This window comes from Myiozetetes cayanensis, unplaced genomic scaffold, assembly GCF_022539395.1.
Source record: "Myiozetetes cayanensis isolate MyiCay16 unplaced genomic scaffold, myiCay2020 scf14, whole genome shotgun sequence".
Classification (NCBI taxonomy): domain Eukaryota; kingdom Metazoa; phylum Chordata; class Aves; order Passeriformes; family Tyrannidae; genus Myiozetetes; species Myiozetetes cayanensis.
Genome location: NW_026087048.1, coordinates 10364642 through 10392571, shown reverse-complemented (window position 1 = coordinate 10392571; position 27930 = coordinate 10364642). Strand labels below are relative to the sequence as shown.

Sequence of the window (27930 nt, the reverse complement as noted above, 5' to 3'; positions counted from 1 at the left end):
CTACAGATAATGAATTGTAGTTTTGACTGAAATAAAATTTAAGAGCTCACTAATAAAAGTTATGTAAACTGAACAAATTTCTCCTCTCTATATTTTTATTCATGTCTTCCCCTCTCTTACAGAAAGATAATTTAGTAAAATTTGTTCCTTACTCGTAAAACCCCAGATTTTACTATACTTTTATAGAAAAAGTTAATCAATTACATTTTTATGTATGTGTATGTGATTCCTCAGGCAACCACTGTCAGCTTTTCTTCCTCTGACCACAAATTATTCCAAAGAAATGCTGAAGTGTGCAATTGCAAAAGCATCAATTTCTATGCTTAGAATTCTCTGGTTTCAGTAAAAGTAGCCATGAGTTTTGAAACAAAACAAGAAAAAACCCCACAGTTCTTCACAGAGAGAAAGACACAATAAACTGGATTCTAGATGAGGGAGCACAAATCAAGAAACACCAAAGGAATTCAATCCCAATTCGGATACTGAGGCATCTAGTTTTATGTTATACTTTAATGAGAACTGTTTAAATTCCCAGAATCTGATTTTCAAATTACATTACAAAATAAAATATTTAAACAACATTTACTTATGTACATTCTGCTCCAAAAAATGGACTGTGGAAATTCTTTACATTTCTCTTAGAAATACATACAAACCACAGCATGGGCCAGCAATCCACTGGCAAGTAACAGACACAAGTCAACTTAAGGGAAAAATACCTGTGGAAAAGTTTTAATCTATTACTGCTTCAGTAACAGCATTCCAGTGCCTCTTCAGACTTTAAGTAGGCTTTAAGTAGTTTGTTCTCCTTGCCCCAAAATATTATCCCAGTTTACCCTGTATATTGGATGGGTACTTGTTAGAAAAAGATGACAAATATTAAGAACAAGTAATTACAAGAAAATTACAATACAGAAGAGTCCAGGCAGGTGTACAGTGTAACAGTGTAAGTCATCTAAAACAGAAGAAAAAGTAAAATTGCCTGTGCCCCTCTGATACCTTCCCATACGTATTTTATGGAAAACTTTACATAGCTTACCTTTTATCTTACTTCAACACACATCACTTACATTAAAATAACACATATAAAATAGCTAGTTTGTTAGACTGTAGGAACAAATAATTTAAAGCTCTTTTACCAGTCTAGACAACATGTACATTCATTGGAATGGGAGTTCACACCAAGTGCTGCAAGATATGAATTACATTCAGAGAAACGGATACCAACCTCCATTCAAATTTATCATCAGTACGTGCTAATAATCATTAATTTAGGTAAGGACAGCGTAACAAAAAATCTCTTACATTGCCCCAAAGTGCAAATGATTCATTTGTTAAGGAAAAATCATTAAATGCAATAGTTTCCTACGGATAACTGAATTTCACATGAAGTGGAAATTGTTTAGTTCTGGTTATGTTTTCCTGTGCCAGTCATCAGATATCTCACAGAATTCTAAACACCAGAAGGACAGATGAAAAAAAAAATTGATAGATCTTTAAAATTATGATGCCTAAGTTCTCCTATATACATATATATAAAACAATTAACTTATGTTATAATAATATCAAACTGCATAGCATTACAAAAGAAGGCAACTTGAATGGCTGAAATGAAGAAATGTGAATGTTACCAACACTATTATTACTGTTCTGGAATTTATAATACCATAGGGTATTACCATAGGTTGCCAGTAACAGCTATAGCCCAGTTTAAGCAAAGTCTGCCTTAATTCCAGAGAATGCAGAAATCATTAATTCAGGCAAGTTGTTGCATGCTCTTTCATGTCCTCTTTGCAGGTTTTGCTGTTAACTGTTTCTCTCTTTCAAGTTCCTTCTCACGTTGCTGCTCTCGTTCTAATTCCTCCTTCTGTCTCTTTTGTTGCAGCTTAAGTGCTCTTTTCTGAACAGAGAGGACAAGAAAATAATTGCAAGTTTAACAGATATATTTAAGTCGGAGCTACCAACAGAATCCCTCCCCTTCTCCAATCCACCCTCTTTATGACTGAATGTTGCATGAACTGTTCATTTTTGCTTCGTTCCTCCCACCTGCAGCCTACTGTTCAGAAATGGCAAATCTGATCTGCACTGGGAAAATACAAACTGGATTCCCTTCAGTCTCAGTAAAAGTCACCCTTTGAGTACACCAGACAAGCTGATTACCATGCAATTTATTGCCAAGAGAAAATTCTCTTGGAGGAAAATCCTCCTCCTTCGACACACTGAAGGACTAATCTTGCCAGAATGTAACCTGACTGTATAGCACAGAGTTGTGAACTTAAACTACTGTTAATGGTACATTAAATAGAAGGAGAAATTTTAACCTTTATGACAATCTAGTTGAAACTAGAAACAACAGAGAACTGGTTGGAATGGAGTGGATTAAGTGACAGAACAAAGCATGATTCTTATACCAACTAAACATGATGACAACACTGAGAATTTACTAGTAGTTCAGATGTATAAGTTGCTTAAGCACCATCACAAGTAAGTGAAAGTTTAAAAACACACATGGCTTGGTGCTACTGAAAACATCCTTTCAGGTACAATTCTATTTTAATCGGCATGCATCCAAAAGAAAAGTTGGAAGTCAGTAATACATAAGAAAATACCTATATTGGAAAGTAAAAATATTTATCCCACTCACTTTTAACTTCGATGTCTTCTCATGGATCATCATCATTTCATTTCTAATATTCACTAACTTGTTGTGATAGTGTTTAGCTTCTGAAAACTTAAAAACCACAACTGTTAAAGCAGTGCCTGTCAAGTTGGAACAGTTGTTTTATAAAGCTACACAGCAAAATGGCAATCAAAAGCACAGTGATTACCAGAACAGTTTGCTAATGCATCAAACATATAAATTAACACATTACATGTATCAATATATACCATACCTCAACAGGGATACCCAGTAACCTACCAAATTAAAATTCATTATACAGAATAAAAACATTACCACTTCATGCACCATACATGAGTGTTTCATGCACCCTTCCTGCTAGTTCTGGGAGGTGCACAGAGCTCAGTCCTACTGGAAAAAGGTTTGTACTGGCTTTGAACAACTAGTCTTACTACTGCAGGCTGACTGAGCCTGCCCTCTCTTCCCAGTACCTTTCTTATTTAAGGGAAATATGCTGGTTCCCACTCTCTCCAGCAACAATTTGTCCCAAATTTCTAAACTTGTTGGTTTTCTTCCCAGAGGCCATTAAGAACAGGGAAAATACACAGGTTGCTACTAATGCTTCAGCAAGAAAAATCTACACTAATAGGGATTTAAAAAGGCATTTATTGGTACTTACCAAAGCATTGATTTCAGTAATGGAGTTACACTCTTTGAATTTTGAAATTTCTTGTTCTAATGTTTCTAGTAATACCACCTGGTTCTGTCTAAAACAAAAGAAGATGCCTAAACCCAGTAAAGTAAAACCAGTAAAACCCAGTAAAAGTAAAGCAGTACACATGCTTTTCAACCAGCCCTTTAAATAAATAGGACTTTTGATCATAACTGTATAAATACACACTTCTCAACATCAAATTCTTCTTATGCATTGCTAGGTCATTTCCATTAAGACACAAGTAAATGGTTTTAGAAAAATCCCTGCTGAGTACATGAATTCATCTGGCGGCATACAGCATGGATGAATACCCCAAACCCCTGAAGAGGCACTCTCCAGGCTGCAGTGGTTGAATGAAAGGACAAACAATTAGCTCTCGTCTTTCCACTTGGGTGCCTCTGCATTATACTGCAGGACCAAGTAATTTCTGTATAGAACTTGTGTGGATCCTTGGTGCTTGTTAAGGATCCTCCATCCCACACAAATCAGCTCAAGTCTCTCCAGACACAGGCTGTCCTGGCAGCAGCATAACCACACCATGTGTAGTGAAACCCCAACCAATGCACCCTGTAGAACCTGAGATGGATCTGTGTAAAGTCCTTTCCTGTATCTCTGTACCCGCAGCAGACCCAATCTGCATTTGAAATCAACCACTCTCAGTTATCACTGAGATATCAATGTACAAAGAATTCTCATCTATTTAGCTCCTCACTTATATTTTTCAAGTGTATCTTTTGCAACGGAGATTAGAGACTGGACAACAAACAATTCACTGCACTACAAGCTGCTCTAAATACAAACTGCATCTCTGCAAGCAAAATAAATCCAGCTTTCAGGAGACTTTCCACTACAGAAGTGAACAAGTGTTTAAGAAATCTCCATGTCTTCTGCTATACCAGCTCAGGGATTTCAGTGTTCTAGTGTTACACATCCTTCAGTCAAAGTGCTCACAGGCTACACGGCAGCTTATACACCACCAGTACTCCTGCAGATCACTTAAGTGTTCGTGCTGCTCCAGTCAGGGCCCAGAAATGCTGTGATGAACTCTACTGCAGTTAAGGGGAGCTGGCACATTAAACTGAAAAAAGTAGCAAACAAAGTGTGCACGTCTATGGTTTTAAAAATCTGCTTACGTAAGTTCCTGCAGGGCTGATTTTGAGCGCTGAAGATCAGGCAGATAATGGGAAATCAATCCTTCAGTCAGCTGCTCCACAGCTTTCTCATCTATTAAAGGCAGATCTTCTACTACTCCTTCATCTGGAGATGCATCACTGGGGCCTAAAGCAAAGAACAAGAAGGTTGAATGTGACACCTACTGCAACTATACTTTCTTGTTTAAAAATCAAAAGCATTTCAACGGTGAAGTTACAATTTTCTGCACTTTATCAACTAAATTGTGCTTCTTTTTTCCTCCCCTTCTTTATCCCTTCCTAATTCCCAGTCCTATATCATGAGCTTCCTGGTGAACCCTTTTGTCTGCAAACCAGTGGAATAGAAAGAGGGGAAATAAGAGTATTCCAAAGACATCTTACAAAAAAACCCCAACAAACAAATGCTGCAAGCTACTGAGGGAAAAAAAAGGGGCAACAGCAGTTGTTCTGGCTATGCATCAAGAATAACTAAACATTAAGACACCCCCTTTGCTTTTAAAGTCAGAGAACAAGCCAGGCCTTTGAAAGGTCTTCGCCTGTCACTCAAAGCACACGAAAAGTTCCTTGAAACACCACGTGCTGAACTCCAGGAGTTTGCAGGAGCCGGTTAAGAGCTACTGTCGGTTCCGTATCACCGCGCTGTTATTATTTATTTAGTGCAGAGCTCTTGGAAGACAAAACCCTTCAGCCCGCAGGCCCCACGGCCTGGGGGACAACGACGGCAGCAGCGCACCCTTCGCCCCGAGCGAGCGCGGCCGCGGGACCGAGGGCGGCCCCAGCCCCTTCTCGGCCCCCCCGCACCCGCCCGGCCCGGCCCGGCCGCCCCTCGCGTACCCAGCGAGCGCCCGGGCCCGCCCGCGGCCGCCTCCTCCGGCCGCTCCGCGCCGCTCATCGCCGCCGCTCCGGCCGCCCCTGGGCAGGGCAGGGCAGGGCAGGGCAGGGCAGGGCAGGGCCGAGCCCGCGGCGGAGGGAGGCCGGGTCCGGTGCCCTCACCGAGCGGGGCGGACCGGCACCCCCCGCCCCGCGTCCCGCCGCACCATAGAGAGGAGCCCCGTGCACCGGGGACGGACCGCGCCGGGCGCGGAAATGATGTGTGGGTGACGAGGATGACGTGCGGTGACGAGCATGGCGTGTGCGGGGTGACAGTGACAGGGCTGGCGGAGCACCAGGGCTCAGCTCAGCCAGCTCTGCTGCCGCTGGGGAAAGCGGCTGAAATCAGTGCAGGGGCCCTTTCTTAGGGACACCCGTGCTCCTCCTGTGTTTGATAAATCTGTACGTTATTCTCCACAAACCGTGCGGACTATTCACTACTTGTAGCTTTTGTTTCTTAGAACATACATAACCCGATTCTGTGTATGTATCTGTCTCTGCATCTCCCCCAACAGTCATAAGAGCAATAATAACTTGCAGGTATATATATATATATATACCTGGTATATATATATATATATTTATATATATATATAATGAAATATATTTTATATATATCATATATATATCTAATGACAAAAACAATTTTATAAGGTATTGGTAGGATTTTTTTTTCTCTTTTGCATTTAAATGTCCTTTCAGGAAATGCAGGTGCAACTATAGAAATAAATTAATGAAGGAACCGCTCAGAAGGTTTTTGGAATGCGGTGTTTTCATAAATCCAAAAACCTTCAAGATTAAATTAAATTCAGGCAGTCCCCTTAATGCTCTTCAGAAACAGACAGAGGCAAAAAAATGGACTTTTGAGGTGATCTGTCAGCCTTAAAACTGACATTTTTAACAGCTGAAACTGTCATTTTCTTCATATGCATATTTGAATTAACTATCACAATTATTTCAGTATTCTGTCATCAGATTAAAAAACTTACCCATTTTTCTTTCTTTTTCTGCTTTTACTCTAAAAAAAAGCAACAACAGGAACCTGTCAATTAACTTAAATTCTGAATTACAACTAGGTAGCAATTTTACTTCAAGTTTCTTTTGGTGGGGGAAAAAAACTTTTATTGAAAGTTTTACTGGGAAAGACTTCTAAGCTTCCAGATGGAATTTCTAGTAAGAACAAGTGAGATAATGACTCTGAAATAGTCTCACTTGATATGTGGGAGTTTCAGATTTGTGCTCCTGCTTTGCCTGTTCCAGGCCTTCCCACGTCTTGCAGAAATAGACTAAGGATTGGAATAGAAAACTGGTATCTGGTTTTCTAGACAAATTAAAATTTAACTCTTGATCAACCTGAATGCTCCAAAAAAAGAGACTGACAGAAAGCCCTTCTTGTTTCTTTTTCTCTGCAAAAATGTTCTCTGTTTAGCTGTAACTATTTTCCAAGTGCCGTGTATTTAGCACTGTAATGCCAAATAATTGTGTTTCCTTTTAATTCATGTTGTAGCAAGTGTGTTCAGAAACCTTTAATGCAATACTGTCATGTAAACATTTTGGATTTTATTGTAACTGATTTAAGCAGGTACCTATATCATAACCCTGTCCCACCCTGGAAATCTGAGTGAAAATGGAGTAAGTTAGCTTGAATTGTATAGAAAATAGGAAGTGCTGCATGACTTCAGGGATGGCAATATGAAAAGGAAATATTAAATAGGTAACCTCTTAAAGACTCTCTGTCCTTATTGAGTAAACGAGACTACTGAGAAAGTACAGCCTTGTCTGTCACAAGAAAGAAAGGGAGGGTAGCTGGCTGTTACAAAAGGTTTTGTTCCACAGAGGTTCATCTTACCAATGATCGACCTCGTTATTGACTTGGCAAAGAAAAAAATATGGTTCTAAGTTATTCAGTAAAAGGCAAGCTGGCGAACCTTGGGGTACTGGCTTAGGGTTTAGAGTGTTAAGTCCCCTCAGCTTAACACCCTTCCTCAGTGCTGGAAGTTTCTGTTCCTGTAGAGGTGGCAAAGCCCCAGTGCAAAGCCCAATATTTTAGGAGTCCTAAGAGCAGTTGTTTTGGTGGCTCTTGGAACCTGGCTGCTCATGCCTGTGTGACCTCGCTCACCTGTGCTGGTACAAGTGGTGAAACTCTTGAAACACAGAGTGAGTTAAATCACCCAGAGAGAACAGAAACTTTAAAAATGCATGAACTGGAACACAGCTGGGAGCACTTTCCTAGGCTGGCTTAACAGGTTCCCAGCCTTGGCTGCTCGTGCTGCTTCCCACACTGTTGGCTGCCCCCTCAGTTGTCACATGGATGTCTAAGCAAGTTGCAGTCACGGAAGCAGTCTCAGTTACACATACAAATACATCTGGAACCCTTTCAATATGTATTTTTTAATTCTGGTAGATCTCAGGGACCCAGCTCATTGCCTGGCCCATAAAAATTGTGCTAGTAGCACTCCTGGGGGAATTACAAGGTGGGTGATGGCACCTCTTTAGCCACCTGAGAAAGAATAACTTGAGGCTACGCTCAGGAAAACAGCAACATTGTAAAGTGGCAAAGGAGCTCGGACAAAGTGTTATACTGTTTATTTTTGGACATCAATACAGAGTACAAGAAGAACAACAATAAGCAACCTCCACCCAAGGCCAGTTTACCACACAGGACTCCCCTCCTGCAGGGCCTGTTCCAGGAAGGGGTCACTCCACGTCCTGCAGTGGTACCCCAACATCTGCCAGAATCTGCTATCAGCCCTTGACCAGAAAGGGAGTGCCTTTCTCCAAAATCTTCCACTTCTCTACAGGTCTCCAGTCTTCACTTAGTAACTTTCTTGAACCAAGTAAAAACCCAGGATATGTGCTTTCTCTGAGACAGAAGTGGTTTTGCAGAAATGTTTGTGACTTAGGGAACTGACTGAATGCAGGAACAAAATTTGGCCATGTGTACAAACCGGTGCTGAATATGAGGAGAAGAAAATTCTAGTACTCAGACCAGTGAGAAGGGGGAATAAACCTAAATAACCAGAAAAACTAATAAACGCAAAAATCTAATTACTCTTAAGTTAGAACAGAGTTAAGAAAGGGATTACGGAACAGCAGGCTCTCTGAGGTTTGCTTCTCCCTCCATCCTTAAGGACATTTTTAAAGGAATAAATGTAAGGAATGTCCAGAAAGGTATGTGTTACTAAATGGAGCTACTGAAACAGTGTGAAGAGTGGCACCTTTGACAAAATGCAAACTCCTGCCTTTTAAAATCTCAAGCCAGAGCACGACCATGCAGTCGGGGCTTCCAGTGTAATTGAAAAGAGCCTCTTGTCTGTCACAGATCACACCTGGATTGCAGGGCTGTGGCAGGTGTCAGCCTGTACCTCGCACGGCATTTACCACTGGGCACACAGGCGGGCAGGGACGGGAGCAGCCCCGCCAGGCACCGCGAGGGACGGGCGGGCCCCGCCGCGACCCGATCCCCGCGCTCAGCGGGATTCGAACCCGCGGCCACCGCGCCGGGGGTGGCGCAGGCGCGGTGCCGGCGGGGTCCGCGGGCGCGCAGGGGACGCGGGTCCCGCGGGGCGGCCCCGGGATCGGTGCGGGGTCGCGGAGCGGGGTCGCGGTGCCCGCCCGCGGGGGGATGTGACGCGCACGGCGGCGGCGCTCCCCCTGCGCCGGCGGGGAGGAGGCGGCCCTGCGCCCGGCGCCGCCTGCCCGGCCGCGCCGTGAGCGGGGCTGGGCGCTGCGCGGCCCGGCGGTGACAGCGCCCGCCGTGCCCGGCGCGGGGGCGGCGGTGCGGGCCGGGGGTGCCGGTGTGCGCCGGGGGTACCGGAGCCCCGCGCCGTTCCGGGCGGCCTGCGCAGGGCCCCGCGGGGCGATGTAGGGGACATGCCCTGACGGGACGAGGAGCGGTCGGCGCCGCCTGCCAGGGCACAGCTGCGCCAGCGGAGCCGCCCGCGGCGGGTCGGCCGCGCACGGCGAGGCACCCCCCGGGCACCGCCGCGATGGCCGGGGCCGGGCTGTGGGCGAGCATCAAGTCCCTGCTGCGGAGGGGCGAGGACCCGCTGTTCCTGAACGACTCCAGTGCCTTTGACTTCTCGGACGAGGTGGGGGACGAGGACTTCCCCAGGTTTAACAAGCTGCGCGTGGTGGTGGCGGACGACGGCTCGGAGGCGGCCCCGGACACGCCGGTGAACGGGGCAGCGCCGGGGCTGCCGTCCGACGACGAGTCCCTGCTGGAGCGGGACATCGCCCTGCGCAGCGCCCGGGCCGGCCGGCCGGACCCCTGCAGCGGCTGCAGCAGCCGGCGGGAGCGCTCCAAGCAGAGGAAGGTGAAGAAGCGGCTGGCGCTCGCTGCCATCCTCTACCTCCTCTTCATGACCGGGGAGCTCATAGGTGAGTCGGGGGCCCTTTGTGCCATCCTTTGGGCGCGGTGCCTCACAGCCTGTTAACGCTGCTCCGGCCTTGGCAGTAAATACTTCTTGAAGTATTTACTGAGAGAAACCATCAGTCCTTTAGAGAAATCAGAGAACTTAGCAGCGCGTTCGGAGAGTGAGAGGGAATGAAGTCCATCCTGTATTTTCATTGAAAATATTTGCAACTTCCTTTGCCCGAATGTGTCATCAAATATGTTAAATATGCATAAAATATGCATTCTTTTGTACGTCTAACGGCTTTTTATTTCTCCTTGTAAGTTTCTCCTGTAAGTTTGTAAGGTGATTTTAACAAAGAAGCAGCAGCATGAACAATCTCGTTCTCAGTATTGTTTAGTTACTTCCATAAAATCTCGCTGTGTTTGCAATATGGGGAGAGGGAAATACACCAGATTCAGCAATACACAGTTACTTAGAACTGAAAAGACGTGCCCTGAGCTATCAATAGCAATGCAGTGAAGAAGCCGCTCTCTGGACAACCTCTTGATGTCCTCCTGTGCTCTGGACTAGCATGTGCTCCATCCAGACATAAATCATACACAGTCAATTGAAGAAATAGGTATTTTAATACTTCCCATTACAACATATAAGAGGTACCAAGTAGTTGGAATAAATTATTTGTGGTTTTTGTTTGTTAGTACTTGCAGAAGTAAGGTGCGTTTTTATCTGAAAATGAGTTCCTGTATAAGGACCTGATTGTTGTTGGTCAGAAGAATGAGCTTTGTGCTCAAGTTCAGCTTTTATTGCTCCCTCCTAAGGGCTCATAACCAGGTGCTGTGCAGGTGGAGGAGAACCTGCGAATTATACAGCAGTCTGTACACAACAACTGCTTTATCCAACAGGCTTGTTGCAGGCTTGCAGCATAGGCTTGGAATAAAATTAAATCTGAAAGCCCCTGAGCATGCATAGATTAGGTCTTAAATGTTATCCCTTTGCCACTATCTAATCATTTTTACGAAGTTTAATATTTATCTTTTAATCTCTGATCACTTACCAATATGCATGTCTTGTTACTATCCATCTTTTGGGTACGTGCATGCCATTCAATGCACGTGTCTGCTCGGTGGGGCTCAGCCTCCTGAAGAAGGACTCCTGATTTGGAGTCATGGGGAGCATTACACAGTGCCAGTACATTGATGTGTGTGTCGAGCCAAGTCTCTCTGTAGCAATTAATTGCTTTTAAATTGCTTTAATTTCAACACTCAAGTCTAAATCAGAGCTAATCAGATGAATTATTTGCCATAATTCACAAAAAGAAAAAAAAAAAAGAAATCTAATCATAAAAACTTTCTGGAAGTGAAGAACAGAGATGCCTCAGGTGTAGCAACATGGGACCTACATCCTCCTCCTCCACACCTATGCAGATTTGGTCAGTTGTTTGCTCATGTGAAGTGAGCTCTTGCTCTTGGCTGCTTGTCCTAGGACAACTCTGAATTGTGTTTTTAAGACAAACTTGTATGAGATGGATAGGAATCAAAATCATTGCTGGAGGATAAATAATGCCATTTTTCCTACAGATGTAGGAAAAAAAAATCCTTAGGAGAAGTGTTCTGTTTTTCAGAGAGACACCAGAATACTGCCTGTGTCTGCACCATTTTATTTGGGGCCTTATTTCAGGAATGTGGGTTAATGGAAAAAAAGTGGGTTTTGTCCTTCAGCATATCTCAGTGTGGTTAGTCATTAATGACACTGCCACAATACACCAGCTTATCATGGATAAGGCACCTCGTGCCAACCCTGGTGCGGGTTTTTGGCCGAATGCCTCCTCTTGCCCCCTGGCTCCATGTTTTTCCTCTGGCTGAGGATTTGGTTCAGCATGAGCTCAGGTTAATTTGATAAGTAACAGTGTTGTACCTTAGATGTAGACACCCTTTAACATGGGATGATGTTATTTGGTTGTATTTATACCAATACCAGAGTTTTGGTGTACACTGAACTTAGTTCCTCTGAAGGGCCTCTTACTGAATAATATGTCTGTGCTGTTGTCAGGTTGATGCTGAAGTCACTAAGAGTGTGTGTTTGGGGCTTTGGATCTGATTCACTCTGTTGTAGACTCCTCCATAGCTAGTGCAGGGAGAGCTCTAGAAAAAATAGATGTTAAGAGTAATAATACTCTCTCATTACTGTCACACCTCCCTTACAGTCAGGGTGGCAGATTTGTCTGTACAAAGCATTAGTGCTGTAGTGAAGCCTCATCCTCCTCAGGTGCTTTTGCCACCCCTATTTTGTTCTTTGGGCACAGAATCAGAGAGCACTGAGGCCAGACCCATAAAATATTCAGGCATCCATCTTCCACAGAGAATAAAGGGAGGGCTTGGGTGTCTCTGTACTTATGTGGATCTCGACCTGAATGACTTGTCGATAGGGCAGGTAATCAGCAACAGAAGAGTAACTAAAGACAGAGCCCTCGAGTCCTGGGTCAATGCCCTAATTCTTTTATTTCTTTCACCCCAGCCCTGTAGTGTGTTCTGTCTGATTGGTTTCAAATTTTGGAATTTTATGAATTGATCTGAAGCTCAGGTATTTGGGAAACTCTGATCATATAGGATGTTTTAACTGACCTCTTTCTACGATCTTTGACAGATTTGAGTTTCTGAGAAAAAGAAGACCCTCTCAGACAATTAATTCGTTCAGTAAAAATCCTTCTGCTGTCTGTTACCAATGTCAAGATGAAGGAAATCTTATTTCAGCAGCTTTTTTTGTGAAATCATGATTGGCATATTTTTTTCAAAGGGTAGCCAAGCTCATTACCCCAGCCCATCTCAGTGTTTGTTGTTTAATTTGATGAACAGTCAGGTAACAACTTACACTTTGTGGAAACCATTTTGAATCAAGAAAAGAAAAACATACCACAAAACCTAGTTAGCTTTTCTGACAGGGTTTTGATATGTTTAGGGATTTCTAATTGATTGTCCATGAGAAGAACTGCTGTCCTTCACAGGTCACTGAAAACAGTGGTGAACTATCAAGCTGTCTATTTCTAAAGGTTATACATGTCTTTTTTCTAAGTTGCCAATATTGTTTAAATAGCCTCTAGGCAGTACCTTTAACCAAGCAATGAACTTTTGAGAACAGAGAACCTTTGATTTCAGAATTCAATAAATGTCAATTTTGTTTTCTTAATCCACATGCCACATTATGATCAGCTTCAGTACCTGAATTCCTTCTTTATCATTTTATTTTGAAAGGCTTTAAAAGTGAGAGGCTGTCTGAAATAGAATTGATTCACCTTGGACTGAAGTGATTCTCAGAGTTAATACTTACGAATTAACATACATATTGTAAATAATGATACATGTAAACTGCTGAACTGAATGTCCTTAGAAGTAAATTATTGTTTCTTTTCTGTTGACTGTAAAAGAGGCTGAGTTGCACTTTTCTAAGTCTTTTCTTAAAATTATGTGAGAACACAAAGTAATTTGGAAAGGAAAGGCGTAACACATTTTACTCAAAAAGCCGCTGAATTGCTAAATCTTAAAACCTCATTGTTTGTGAGCTGTGATGGCCTTTTGGAGACATTCGGAAGAAGATTTTGTCTTAGGATGGAGGATGGAAGTGGTTGAAATGTGGTGTATTTGTAGTTACCCACAGTAGAACAACACTGCAGCAGCAGCTGCGCTGTGTGTGTTTGGCTGGGGAGGAGAGAGTAGCTCTGTCTGCAGGTGTGCACATGCAGACACCCACAGCACACACACACAGGCTTTATGACTGGTCTTAACAGCAAAGTTGTGAATTCCTCTTTGCCATTTCCTCGGGGTCAGCCTCTTCACTGAGACAATTTTAATTGTACATGAAGATTGCCTTATTTGAAATGTTAGTTGGAGCCTCGAGCCTGCCAAATGGCACACAAATGGCACACCAGCTGCATGCTTCGCTCAGTACCAATTTACAGGCTGAATGACACTCTCAAGGTAAAAAGAGAAACCAAATCATAGCTGAGCTGACACTAAAGATGTGATCTTTTCTGAGAAAATGGGCTTACCTTCAAGCATATGGAAGACAACACAGGCCGTCCTTGATTCCCCTTTGGATAAGGGATACTTAAGAGAGAGGTGCATCGGTCAAATCTCTCACCATCCAACAGTAGCACTAGCAATTGAATTGGAACGAAGATATTAACCTTTGATCTCGGGTTATTTGTCTCAATGCAGCTCATAATTACAAGAAAAAAATTATGGTAATAAATAAGAAAGAAGAGTGCTGTGCAATTGAAAGTCATTGCCTGCAATAGATATTGGCAGAACTCACACAATCCTGCCAGGACAGGGAATAATGAAGGCTAAAAGGTATCGTAACAAAAATAGAAAGGGGGCAGGGTAAATTTCCTTTTTATTGAGTCTTTGGACTTCTGTCCCTGTTCTGAAATGTCACAATGTTTAACAGAGGTAGTTTAATAAAAAGATCAGTTGATTAAACACACGTGCAGTGATATATAGAGGAAAGATACAGAACCTATTTTGGGCCTGATCTTGCACACATTATTAGGCAAGTAGTCTCTGTGAGAAGAACAGGAGTGAATCCTTTGTATGTTACTCTTAATAGAAAGCACACTTGACTGCACTTTTAACTATGGTAGCTTTAAATTACTGCATGGCATTTTGCTTGTAATAGCAACCCCCCCCACACATTTCGTGATTATAGGATGGGCTCTCCTGCACTTAATGCACTGTTCTGAAAATAAATAATTGTCAGCTGTGCCAAGAGGATATTATCTGGAATAATTAAAAATGTCATGTGTCCTGACTTTTCCAATTTTGTTTTCAGGTGGCTATGTTGCTAACAGTCTAGCAATTATGACAGATGCACTTCACATGTTAACTGACCTTAGTGGTATCATTTTGACCCTGCTTGCTCTCTGGCTGTCTGCAAAATCTCCAACAAAGAGGTTCACTTTTGGATTTCATCGCTTAGGTATGTAGATATCAGATTTTGCTATTAAAAAGTATTTTAAGCAACAACTGTAAAGATCAGCAAATTCTAGAAGGATAAGTAACTAGAAAGAAAGTAGCAGCAAACCTAAGAGTTGCTTTAACACCCTGACTCTTAATGCCCTTTCACTGGCATTGTGGATATACTACTTAGGTAGTATTGCCACAAGGGAATAGATAAAAAAACCCCATGGCTAAAAGTTTGACGGCAGAGTTTCATTCACTGGGAGTGGGATGAGTTTCTTCATCTCTGTGGAACTAGGACTTGGCAGAATCAGAGTTAAATTCTGAATTCTTGATTCATCTTGGTCTTAAAGAGGAAGGTTAGGGAATTGGATACATGATCACATTGTAAGTGTGACTTCCTACAAATTAACCATGGCCTAAAATGTTTAAAAAGGGTTCAGAGGAGGGAAATTGTTCTGAGCAAGAACAAGGGTGGCTCCAGAGCTGTGTTTCACAGCCCATCCATAGTTAATGGGCTATTGCATCAGCTCAGGCCCCTGTGAACCTTCCTGCTTTGGAACTGAGGCTGCTGAACAAAAGAGGGATACCTTCTTTGTACTCGGTGCTGTACCACTGTCACTGCTGGTGTGACACACTGAGGAGCTTGTTGGTGCAGGAGCCGTGCATGTCAGTCTGTTGTTGTTCACAACAGATTATTGCCAATGCCCAGGATTTACAAAGTCTCGTTGACTTCAGCAGAATTGTGACACTGGAAAAAGGTCCTATTCAATGTGAAAAATGACATTTTAATCCAGAACTAAAAAGTTATGTAGAACATATTATTAGAGAGCCGTGCCCTGCCAGAAGTTGCAGACATCATTCCTCTTGCATTCCCCAAACCACACAAAGCTGAGGTCAAAATGTCCCGTGGTTTGCAGTAGAGCAAGTTATTTAACCTCTGCCTGGTTTAAGTGTCTGTAAAAAGAAGTATAAACAGAATTATGTACTAAACCTTGGAAGGGTATTTTCAGGATCCAGTACTTCATGTTTGGAAATGCAATGATGATAAAGAGTGTTTTCATGTGGTTGTGAATTGGATATAATAATTCACAATATACAGCTGCAGGTCTTGTAGACATTTTATCAAAATCTTCAAAGCTTTATTTTAATGAAATAGATAATTTCTAGTGTCACATTTTCTACCTGTGCTCTATACATTCTATAGCATACGTTTTTCAAGGAATTTCAGTCTTGTGGAGTCATTATTTGCAATTCTTATTTTGGCTGCTAGAACAGCAGTAGAATTCAACAACTCCATCACTCCTTGTCATTTGTCATCAGTTAGTCACTAATGCATGAATGCATAACTCTGTACACTAGCAAAGCTCTTTGGGGCTTTAGCAAGAAAGCATTAGCAATGCCAGCATTTCCCATTACAAACTTTTCTTTCATGAAGTTTTAATTTTGCCAGAGGAGCTCCCCTAATACTGAAACCTGACCTTGCAGGTAGGCCCCTGGCATTTGCTCATATTCTTCAGAAGTATGTTTGCTAGCATTTATACATACTTTAACCCTATTTCAAAATCATTTGAGGAGTTTATATGTCTTTGTAACTTTCCTAAAACCAAATAGCACATAAATTGAACATGCCACAGCCTAGCTTAAAACAGGAGTTTGTCTTGAGAAAAATAAAAGAAACTTATTAACCATTAAAATCTTACTCAGTTCTGTAAAATTTCACTGACTTCTCAATTAATTTGCAAGCACAAATCCCTGAGGATTCCTACCATCTCATTTTCTATATCTCTTTTTCTTGTCATTTTACTACCAGGAAGAATAGTGGCCGGGCTGATCCAGTGGTCTCGATCTGGCCCATAAAGTTAATTTGTGTTGCCCACCATCTTCTCCCTAGGAGAAGCTACAGGGAGCAGCCTCTCAGTTCTGCAACAATTAGTCCTTTTCTGCTGCCCAGTGCCAGTAGGTGATCAAAGACTAGAACAGGTTGTGGTGTGTCCTCAGTTGAAAATACACAAAACCCTACTGGAAGCAGCCCTGAGCAACCTGCTGTAGTTTCCCTGCTCTGAGCAGGACTACACAAATTCCAGGTGTTCCTTTCTACCTCAGCCATTCTGCTGAGTACAGCAGTGCAGCTCTCACTGCAGGAGGAGGAGGAGGACTAGAGCCCAGGGCTGGGATGGAGGGAGGGTTTCTGTGGCTGCAGTAAGGAAGAGGAAGTGGGTAAAAGTTCTGCCAGAGACCTCCAAAGTACAGAAGATGGGATGGTTCAAAATTGCTACACACAGTTTTTTTAAAAAATCCCGTTTGTGAAATTTCTATGCCTGACTTTAGGCACCCAGTCTGAATGCCGTGGCCTGAGGGCCCAGTTTCACACATCAGTGAATGCTGGCAATGGAACAAAGCAGTTTCTAGGGTATATCCTTGCTGTAACACATTTTCCCAAATAACCTATATGTAAGAAGCTTGTCAGCAAATAATATCAGTTCAACAATAGCTTAAACTTCATGTGAGAGATGTTAAAACATGACAGAATGTTAAAAATAGGGTACAGATTGGGCATCTGTCACAGAAAAAGATGTGGAACATTTGTTTAAAGCTGGGAATGTGTGCAGGAACTGTCTCATCACTGACCTGCTTTACATTAAGTTTAAGATAATCCATACAGTACAGTAGGCATGAGGACTGTTCTAATGAACAATATTTCTGGTACTCATTATCATTTTTGTGTGTAGAATGATGAATTTTCAAACTTGTTCCCATAAACATTGCTTGGTAAAGACAACAGACCTATTAGTTGTCTGGTCAAATTCCAGAGGGAAGTTAGTACTAGTTTTCATTTATTTGAGTTCTCTTTGGATGAACATTATGTATGCTCCATCTTCAGTTTTATTCCTTTCTCAGTGCTGAAAGGGAAGCTGACAGATTCAGGAACAGGTTAGAAGAGTGAAGACAAAGTAATGGAAATTGCAGCCACGTCTAAAAAGGATTATATTCTTGAAGGCAAAAATAGTTCTGTTTCACCACCAAGTGTAGATAACTCCTTTTCAGCAAGACACTGAGCAGATTTAAGCAGAGATATGGAACCTGGCACTTTTCCATTGCTGCAGAGACAATGTTAGTAATGACAGAATCAGCCAGTCCACTGAGACAGTGCACAGTTCGTTTCACTAGGAGGAAAGATCTCAGCACAAATCTACAATGCTGACATGACAATGACTGTGAAAGAGCCTGCAAGGAAAACACTGGTTTCCATTGCAGAAAACATGGATTTAGATTGTAAAAGCACTATATGTTATTTCTCTGGTAAATGGTAATGTGCTACAGCTTCAAAAGTTTTTTAAAAAGCATTCTTGAAAACCTTCTAAGCATTGTATTGTATTTTTAAGGCTGTTGCCCTGAATAATCTGCTGACTTTGTGGAGAAGGCTACCACTTACATAGATATTTCCAAGATTTTCAGGTTGCTCTGAAATCATCTGAGATTAAGACAGTTGCCTTTCAGAACCTTGTTACTGCCTGGTAATGCTGGTACTTGTCCAGGCACTGACACACCACCCAGCAGCTGAATGCATTGGGGTGAGTTTCTCCTCCCATAATGATGTTAAAAACTCAGTGTATGGATCAAGTGATTTTGATGATATTAAAATGCTAATATAGCATGCAATAAATAAAATAAAACCACTTCTATGTTAGAAGTGACATCTTCTGCAGTAATCAAAGCTGTACTACATGCTGACAGATTCAAAGTGGAGGGAGAAGTGAGGCAGTTCTCAGATGAGTATTCTCAGAGCTGTGCTATAGCCAAGAGCAGAATTTTGCCCTTACTGGAGAATAAATCAGGGCAACATGTGTGGACCTAAGGGGAAGAAGAACCATTAAAATTTCAAGTAAATTAATTTTAACTCTGATCTCTGAGTTCACACAGAAAGGCTGAGGTCCCAGTGATCCATCTGGCAAGTGACAGTAATGAGCATTACACATAATGATTACAGATTACTCAGGCATGGCTGCAGATTTACATGCAGTACAATGGAGTGAGCATTAAGGTTTTCTCAGTGCTTTTTGCAAAGCCCTGTATTAACTTGCTTTTAACTGAGACAGTTGTTAACTGGGCCAGTGTTTTCTCTGTCAGCTATCTTGCTTTTTTTTAAACTTCAGCTGCAACAGGGTAATAATTTTAAGCTAGAGGGTAAAAGCATGTTTATGATAAAAGGAATCTTGTGACTCATCTAGGAATACCTATATTCTTTGTAGTAAGACCTTAAAACTGTAGTGCAGACTCATCCTCCTCAGGTTTATGTATGCTGTTACCAGCCCAGTTTCGTGACTTGGGTGCTGAGGCAGACAGCACAAAGGTCCTGACCTGTAGAATATTCAGACTTGTTTACCTCACTTCTGAACAGCAGGAACCTTGTAGAGAGCTGTAACCACTTTTCACAGATGGCAGTGGCAGTGGAAGGTGCAGCACAGTCAAATGTCTAGGAGTTTTTATTAACTTTCTAATTTTATCTTTATTTAGATAAATGTTTCCTTTTGAAAGTCCCTGCTGGTCAGATAAAATTCCTACACCAAAATGTTGGTCATAATGCTCTTACTTTTGTGAAATATGAATATTTGGTAAATATTAGATAGTGTTAAAACAGTGTGTCACACCAATAGAGATACTAACATCCAGCAGTCCTTTGTAGCTGAAATCTGCAATAGATAACGTGTATGTGTAGAAGCCTGGGACTGTCATGTCTGACAAGCTTGTACTGTTCAGTTTGTTTATCTTCTTCATCCAAAATACAATATAAAAGTCATTTCTAAATCCAGATTAATAGTGTGGACACTTGAAATCAGGCTTTCTCTTGTTTGTAGGTATGTTGGTGATGTTTGAAATCACCTGTCCTCCTCTCCCCTGGACAGGGCCTTTGACTGCAGCTTCTCAGGCCAAGGTTCTGGGTTGTCTGAGGGAGTCAGGGTCTTCACCTCTGCAGAAGTTTTCAGAGAAGACATAATTGGAGGGATGTACTGATGGCAGGGAAGCGTGGAGGAGTTGATTAGAACAAACTCCACTTGTTAATCCTACTTTACAAGTGTTATTTACTGCCAAACATGTTAGTTTATAGTCAGTTTTATAATACTCATAAAATCATGAAAATGATTAAGGCTCTGTCCGTGTTCTAATTTGGACATAGAAATAGATCTGCGACACATTTTTATAATGTTGTTTCCTTTCTTTTTGCAGAAGTACTGTCAGCCATCATCAGTGTACTGCTGGTCTATATCCTTATGGCATTCCTCTTGTATGAGGCTGTTCAAAGAACCATCCATATGGACTATGAAATAAATGGTGATATCATGCTGATCACAGCGGCCGTCGGTGTTGCAGTGAACTTAATGTAAGATCTCCCCTTCTCTCCATGAACACTCAAAAATGTATTTCTGAATAAGCTGCCAGTTCATTCATGGCCTGTAACGTTCTCATGGGATGTAATTTTGCTGGACCTCTTAAATTTTATAAATAAGGCAAGAAATTATACTGAGTATTACTTTTTCAATTATTGGGTTTAAAATGAAAGGAAAAAAAGCAACAAAATATTAAGCTATTAGAGACCATTCAAAGGAGGGCAGTGAAGATGGTGAAGGGCTTTGAGGGGAAGCCATGTGAGGAGCAGCTGAGGGCACTTGAGCTGTTCAGCCTGGAGAAGAGGAGACTGAGGGGAGGCCTCATTGCAGGTACATCTTCCTCAGGAGGGGAAGAGGAGGGGCAGGCACTGATGTGTGGTGACCAGGGACAGGACCTGAGGGAATGGCCTGAAGCTGTGTTGGGGGGTTTAGGTTGGATATTAGAAAAAGGTTCTTCAACAGAGGGTGGTTGGAGCAGGTTCCCCTGGACAGCGATCACAGCATCAAGGCTGCCAGAGCTCAAGATGTGTTTGGACAAAGCTCTCAGGCACATGGTGTGACTCTTGGGGATGGTCCTGGGCAGGGCTCAGAGTTGGACTCCACAATCCCTGTGGGTCCCTTCCAAGTCGGCATATTCTGTGATTCTGTGAAAACTCACCCACACACCCAACTCTGAAAGCCTGTTTCTTGGAGTGCTTTTCTTCTTTCCCTTTCAGAATGGGGTTTTTGCTGAATCAATCCAGCCACCTTCACTCGCACTCGCACTCCCACCCTCACTCTCACGTACCTCAGTCGAGCTCTCCGAGCACGGCCCACGGCAGTGGCCACGGCCACAGCAGCCTTGCCGTGAGAGCAGCGTTCGTGCACGCCCTGGGGGACCTGGTGCAAAGCATTGGAGTGCTGGTGGCTGCCTACATCATACGCTTTAAGGTAAGGAATGGCTGCTCTTTGAGGCAGCGTGCAATTCTTTTAGCTCCAGTGGGGGACCTGTTTTTATAAAAATAGCTGTGATATTTTATTATAAGCTTTGTATATTCATGGAAAATAAACAAAACTGTCTCTACTACATACTCTGTAACTATTCAAACAAAGAAAAGTTCATAAAAGTTGGAATTAGAACTAACTGCGTTTTCTGAGTCACATTTTTGTAAGTGAGCTTATTTTCATACATCTTTTAACAGATATATTCTCTTGCAGCCAGAATACAAGATTGCTGATCCTATATGTACATATGTATTTTCCATACTGGTGGTTTTCACAACAGTTCGAATTCTCTGTGACACTGGAGTTATTATTCTGGAAGGTAAGATCTGTGCACAGTCTGCAGTACTTTACATGTCAAATACCAGGGAGTACTGGCACTGTTTTGACATCACAGTCACAATTTCTAAGTGGATTGTGCCTGGAGATCTGTTTGCCTTGCTGCTGCTTTAGTCTGTTGTTCTTTATGGCTGATCTGAATTGCAGCAGTGTTTGGGTGTGTTTGACCTCTGCCAGAATGACACAAGTCCTGCCTCTGCTCCCACTTTGCCATCAGGAGATGGGGAAGTGAAATGCACACAACTCTCTTGTGTGTCTGCGGTGTCTCTCAGCTAAACCAAGTGAACCTTTGCCCAGACTCAGGTCTATCCTTTCACTTCAGTTACTGGTAAAGTTGGAGTGGGTGTGAATGTGTGTAAAAGCAGGAAGGAAGCTTAGGCCAAGAGGCTGGACAGGTGGTTCATCTCTGTCCTGTCTTCCCCTTTTCCACAAGTGCCTTTGTGTTACTTGTGTGCTTCTGCTGTTACCATAGGGGAAGCTACAAGCAAAGAGTGGTGTAAAAAGAAGAAATAAAATAGGGAAGAAAAATCTGATCATAGGCTAAAGAATTTTATCTCATTGAGAGGGAAAGGTGCCAGCAACATTCTTTATCATAGCTTACCTGCCAACTCTTACTGCTTGATCTAGTGCTCTTACTTCATGAAAGTGAAGATGTTAGGGCTGGGAAAAAGTCCTAGGTTTTAGCTGCACCTTCCTAGCTGTCTCAAGTGAATTATTGCTGACTTTACTTTTATTAAGAATTAATTTTATCTCTTATTTGGAATCACAGGAGTTCCAAGGCATTTAAATGTGGACCGCATTAAGGAAGACTTGATGAAAATTGAAGATGTTTATTCTATAGAAGATTTAAATGTTTGGTCTCTCACTGCAGGAAAAACAACTGCCATAGTCCACTTGCAATTAGGTAAGCTGCTGTATAGCATAATTCTAAACTAAATGTAAGTGTTTGAAAACCCCCACCACTTCCTCTTCATAATGTTATCTAAGTTGAACCAAGAAGTATCATTCTGGGGTTTTGTACAGTGAGGAATAAAACCTCTTTGTCCAGAAAGACATGGTGTAAATGAAAATGGTGCAAATAAAATACATTCATACCAGAACATCCAGTACAGATTCTCTGGGTAGGGATAAAAAAGCAACACACAGTTTTTCCTCAGAAGTTCCCTCACTTGTCTAGGGAAGGGGAAAGTTCTAATGTGGAACAATTCTGACATGTGAAAAATAAATGTTTTGCCAAAACATGTGCTGATTTACACATCCAACTATACCATGAATACTAATTCTTACTAAGAAAGCTAAGGTTTTTTGGGGGATGGTGTCTGACACACACATGACTTTAACAAGAGGTGAATCTAGTTAGAGAATATAGACCTAGAGGTGTAAAATGATATATAGAGAGTACACAGTGATCACAGAACAACACTGAATTAACAAATGAGCTTGAACAAAGATTATTGTAGTTGGTAACACTGTGATACATTTGAGAACAGGTGGACTGTCCGAGTTTCTTAGATAGTGAATTTATTATAATTTTCCTTATTTTCCAGTTCCTGGTAGTTCATCTAAATGGGAGGATGTTCAGTCCAAGGCCCGACACCTGCTGCTGAACACCTTTGGAATGTACAAGTGCTCTGTCCAGCTCCAGAGTTACAAACAGGAAATCAGCAAAACCTGTGCAAGTTGTCAGAGTTCCAGTGCCTAATTCCATATGTTTTGGGAACTGCTGCCTTATTCTTTACCTTGTAGTCAAAGACTGAGAGCAATAAATGCAAAATGAAAATTCTCAAATAGTAACCATGAATATGTGGCTTTGTACCATGGGACATGCAGCAGGGAGAACTGGTGCTGCAGAAAGTGCAGTGGTTGCCCTACAGAACATGTTTTACTCTCTCCCTTGTACCGATTTATTCAATTTATTATGATTTTGCGACAAAGCTGTTTTCAGATTATTGTTTACAAACTGCAACGTGGCTCTGCAGATACCTCACAAATTACAGTCCAATATTGTCCTTTAATCAGTACATACCACAGAGTACCTGCACTCCAAATGGAGCATCAAATATTCAGTATTTCAGCCAAAAGTCTCTTAATGCTGACCCTGCCAGGGTTGCATAATATGTCATGATCCCCAAATTCATTATTCAGTATTTTTGCAATAGTAATTTTCATACAGTATCTTAAACTGGAATGCATACAGTGCTAGTTGAATTCTTGTGGAAACTGTCCCTTTGGAGACACTGCAAAATACAGAATTTACTGTACCCACACAGAAAGTTAGCTTTAATCTGGGCATTCAGAGATCCAGACAGGAAGATCTTTGCCCAGACTTGTGGTATTTAACTAGAGACCCAACACTGGACCCAAAGTGTTTTAAGTGATTAGTTATCTTAATGTATTTTAGAGTAGGGTTTATACATTAGAAACAGGTTATTTATTTTACAAAGTTTTGACTTGTAAGATGACTTTATTATAAATAGTCTTGAATGTCTAAACCCATCATTTGATTCACATTAAAAGGCCAGTTGATTAGCATGCACTCTAATTGTAATTAATAAATGTCCTGTAATTGATAATTTTTCCATGATTGTTTTGTTTTAAAAGAAAAGTCAAATGTTAGAAATGACACTTGATGTGGAGATGTTCTCAAATGCAATCTGCAGACATGCTGGAGGTGTGCATCCAGAGGAGAGTGGGGAGCAGGAGTTTTAGAGATGCACTGTTCTATCAGTCACGGATCTCTGACCTTCCACCTTTGCTTTGAGCACAGCATGGCAGTATCCTGGCAGGAATGCCACTGCAAGAGCAGTTCCCACTGCTCAGCTTATGAATAAAGCAAAATCCAAGCAAGCTTAGTAACTGATGGTGTTGGACAACGTCATAACAACCTACAGTGGCGGAAAGGCCTTTTTGTGTTTGTAGAGATGAGGCTCTGAAAGGATGTTCATTCACCTGGACACCTCAGAGTCCCCGGAGCTGAACTGTTGGCCTCATTGTGGAACCCCTGTACTTTGAATGTACACAAGATACAAATCTTGACACTAAGCTATCCTACACCTCCAAGCTCAGATTTACACCTGCTTGTGAAGTCATTGGCATTGGAGAAGTTAAGGGCGGTAAGAACGTGACCTGCAAAGTTCAGAAGATGGGAAGAACTTGGCTTCAAATATTTGTTGTTTATTCTGGACGTTGACCTTTATGCAGAACTTCCACTGACATCAAAAGTAGTTCCCTGTGTGGATCAGAAAGGAAAGTTGCCGCCCAGTTCTGGATATTGTGATACTCAGCTGTGAATAGTTAAGCTGTTGTCTGTTTCTAGAGTTTCACGTATTCATCAGGCTGATTTGTACCTGCAGTTGGTGGTAACAATCTTGGCTTCTTTTCTTCCCTTTTGGAGGTAGGGGTCACATGCTGAATTTTTATTGGTTAAAAGTGACAGCACATTGGGAATTTGGGCAAAGTGCACGTAACACTGGATTGTGTTTGTATCTGTTCTGGCAAGAAATGGGAATACCTGAGTCCAGCATGGGAGCACAGGCAGCTCAGAGGCACAGCAGCCCTGTGCACAGGAGGGTAATGCTGCAATACAAACACTGTCATTAATTAAGCCATATCACAGTTCGTGGAAGATGTGCATCCCATCCTTACAAACTTACTGGGAAAAAAAACCAAACTGCAAACAACAGGTATTTTGCACATACTAATACTCAAATGGGTTTTAGTTAAATTGGGGTTTACAGTTTATGTAATTAGGTGTTGAAGTACAGTAGACATGTATTGTATTTGCAGTTTTTTAATAATTTACTACACATTTGTTTAATTGAAGAAAAAAGCAGAAGTGTGTTGCTTTGTTGTGGGTTTTATTAAATCAATTATTAAACTTCACGTTGTCTTATAAAATATTTATTTGTATTTCTGTCTCGTCATCTTTGAATTCTTACAGCAATCTTTGATTCTTAGAGCAGCTGTTTTTTTGAAATGTCTGAACACTCAGCTCAGTGTGGAGATGCTGGATATGGAATGAATTAAGTCTTGCTCTTAAGTCAAAACAGTTAAAATCTTGTTATTTCTCATACAGTAAATACACTTTTGAAAATATAAGCTGATAAACGATGGTGGAGGATCACTATAAAGCAACTGGCAAAACATGCTTGAAACCCTCCATCCACTCTCGAGGGGCCTTTGTTACCAAGGTCTGTAGACTGGAAGTTCAGAAAAAAAGCAATAGAAGATGAAATGAAACTAAAGAATAAAAGAACCAGTAACTTCTTATAGATACTGCAAGGTCATTTCAAGTATCAGCTTAGAAATAGTCTTTCCAAGCAGATGTCCAGCACATCCAGATTATTTCATGGGGTAAGATAATTTACACACTCTAATTTTCCTTCTACCAAGTCCTCTGCTTGAAATGAAAATGCATATACTTGGCAGGACTTCTCTCTAAGCAAAAGACTTGGAAGGTAAACTTTCCACAAGTAGTATCCCTGCTTTCCAGAGCTGTGCTGCAATGCTCTTGCTGCCTGAACAGACGAAATCCAGTTGAAAATTCTACCACCTCTGAAAGTCTACACAGGGAGAAGGTTTTTCCTTCCTAAATCTGTGATTGTCACCCATCCTTTTTGGAAGCACAGATAGAGTTTTGATGACAACCTACTCGTATGAGTCAATACAGCATTTTCATATGGAGTAGACTGCAAACCCTCACATCCCACTCTTCTGTTCTGAAGTGTCCTTATCCTAAGAAGAAAATTAACAGAAACCTCTTTTGTTTCTGAATGTTTTCCTTGCTTAGTGCTGGTCTGTGTTTTTTTTTTTTTTTTTAAATTGTGTTGACATTTAGTCTTTTCAATACCAGCAGCATTTCTCTCTACACCAGCAGAATTACCATTTAAAATGTCATACCTCAATCTGGTCTTCAATTATTTTACTACAGTACATATCTGCTATTTTTTGCAGAATCACTCCCAACTGGGAGAATGACTAAGAAAAGCAGTAGGCTGGCATTTAAAAGTGATTTTCTGACATAAAACCAAAAAAACCCAGAAGACACCCATCAACTGATGAGTGGCAAGTCTTTTGTTCAGGTATTTTGGCAGAATCTCATGAGGACACTGTGCTGATGTTGCACAGAGCAGGGCTGTTAATTGTTATTTCTGTCTACAGATGCTACAAGAGTATAATAAGTGAAGGGAGGTTGTTGGGTAATTAGACATGGAACATACTGCAGCAGCTTCCTAGACTCCAATAAACTACTCCATTGCCAGAGAAGTTCCCTTGGGATCTCAAGGGAAGGAGACAAGCTACTGTAAACACCCAGCTCATTTCCCTCTGTCCACCCAAAATGGCATTGCCAAGGTCTCTTTCCTTGCTGGTTGCTCCCAGCACATTGCCTCGTTCCAGGGGGTTGCACACCCAGCTCAAATGTTCCATTTCACCAGCAGTTTGCTGTGCCCCTGCTCTCAGCTTCCCTCATTGTTTTCTTGCAGTGTTCCTCCCTCTCCACAGTTTCACTAACAATGTCCAGCTCTCACTCTGTGCACCTGCTGCTCACACTCACCGGGATCTCCTCCCACAGCACCAGGTGTGAAACACCCCAACAGCTGGGGAGGTCTGTGCTGTTCAAATACAGGCTCCTCCTTGCCTGAAGTCCATTCCCTCTTTGATCGATAGATTAAAAAAACCCTTCTAGCCAACAACTAGTTAATTCACAGGAAAGATCTAGTCTGGAAGCCTCTACATTCCCTTTCTAAAATAAAATTAAATTTAAAAAAAAAAAATGTCCTCCATGTTCACCACCCTTAATCCCCTTTCCAGCTTCACCTGTTCCTCCCCTCTGTAATAAGTCACACTGGGCACTAACTGAGAGTCTCTGTGCTCTGGAGCTGCCAAATCCCCTTCTGTTCCATCTCTCCTCATTCCGTTTTCCACAGCTGAATGCCCTAGGAAGGACCAGACATGCTCTTTTGTTCTGTAAAACACCTGATGCAGCTTTGGAAGCAACTGGAATAAATATGGATCTTTTCCATCTGCTGCTGTCCAGCTACTACAGCAATCTGCTCTTACAACGCACACCTATCTGCCTTCGGTGTGTACAGCTGTAAAATGATGATGTCCAAACCAGTACTTTTTCATCTCTATTTTCCTTTTCTCCATTATGTTCTGCTTTTTTTTCCCCCTCCCTCAGTATCACAGGTTGAAAGCAACCAGTGCTAAACACACAGGACAAAAAAACCCCGCTTTTATTACAGCTGTGAAGCATTTACACCTTTAATGGCACCAATTTATGTAGGAAAAAAGCCACTTCATAAGAAAAAGCATAATTGTATCCTCGAGATGACTGCTTTATGATTTCCTTATATTATACACGGTGAAAAGTTGTTTTTCCAGGCCTGTGAGTGGCCAGTACGAGGGTACATGACACCAGTGAATGAGTGTGTTTTGCAGTAAACTAAGTACTGATGCATCCAGGGCTTTCTAGTTCAGCTGATGAATAAATAAAAGCATCCAGATGGCAAGCAGACAAAAAATTAGCCTTTGTCACAGGTGCATTAAAAGCA

General features: G+C 41.8%; 2 protein-coding genes across 2 annotated transcripts; one reads left to right on the top strand and one right to left on the bottom strand.

Annotated features, from left to right (window-relative positions):
- Window positions 1-492: 492 nt before the first annotated feature.
- BLOC1S6 (biogenesis of lysosomal organelles complex 1 subunit 6) lies at window positions 493-9231 on the bottom strand. The gene is made up of 6 exons (XM_050309720.1): window positions 8843-9231; window positions 5321-5640; window positions 4469-4613; window positions 3300-3387; window positions 2645-2731; window positions 493-1900 (listed from the first exon to the last, which is right to left on the bottom strand). The coding sequence occupies exons 1-6, from the start codon at window positions 9229-9231 to the stop codon at window positions 1781-1783; spliced, it is 1149 nt and encodes a 382-aa protein (XP_050165677.1). The 3' UTR covers window positions 493-1780.
- SLC30A4 (solute carrier family 30 member 4) lies at window positions 9156-25275 on the top strand. Its single transcript, XM_050309971.1, has 7 exons — window positions 9156-9736; window positions 14539-14685; window positions 19896-20049; window positions 20773-20986; window positions 21254-21359; window positions 22146-22280; window positions 22924-25275. The coding sequence occupies exons 1-7, from the start codon at window positions 9346-9348 to the stop codon at window positions 23076-23078; spliced, it is 1302 nt and encodes a 433-aa protein (XP_050165928.1). The 5' UTR covers window positions 9156-9345; the 3' UTR covers window positions 23079-25275.
- The last annotated feature ends 2655 nt before the right edge of the window (window positions 25276-27930 follow it).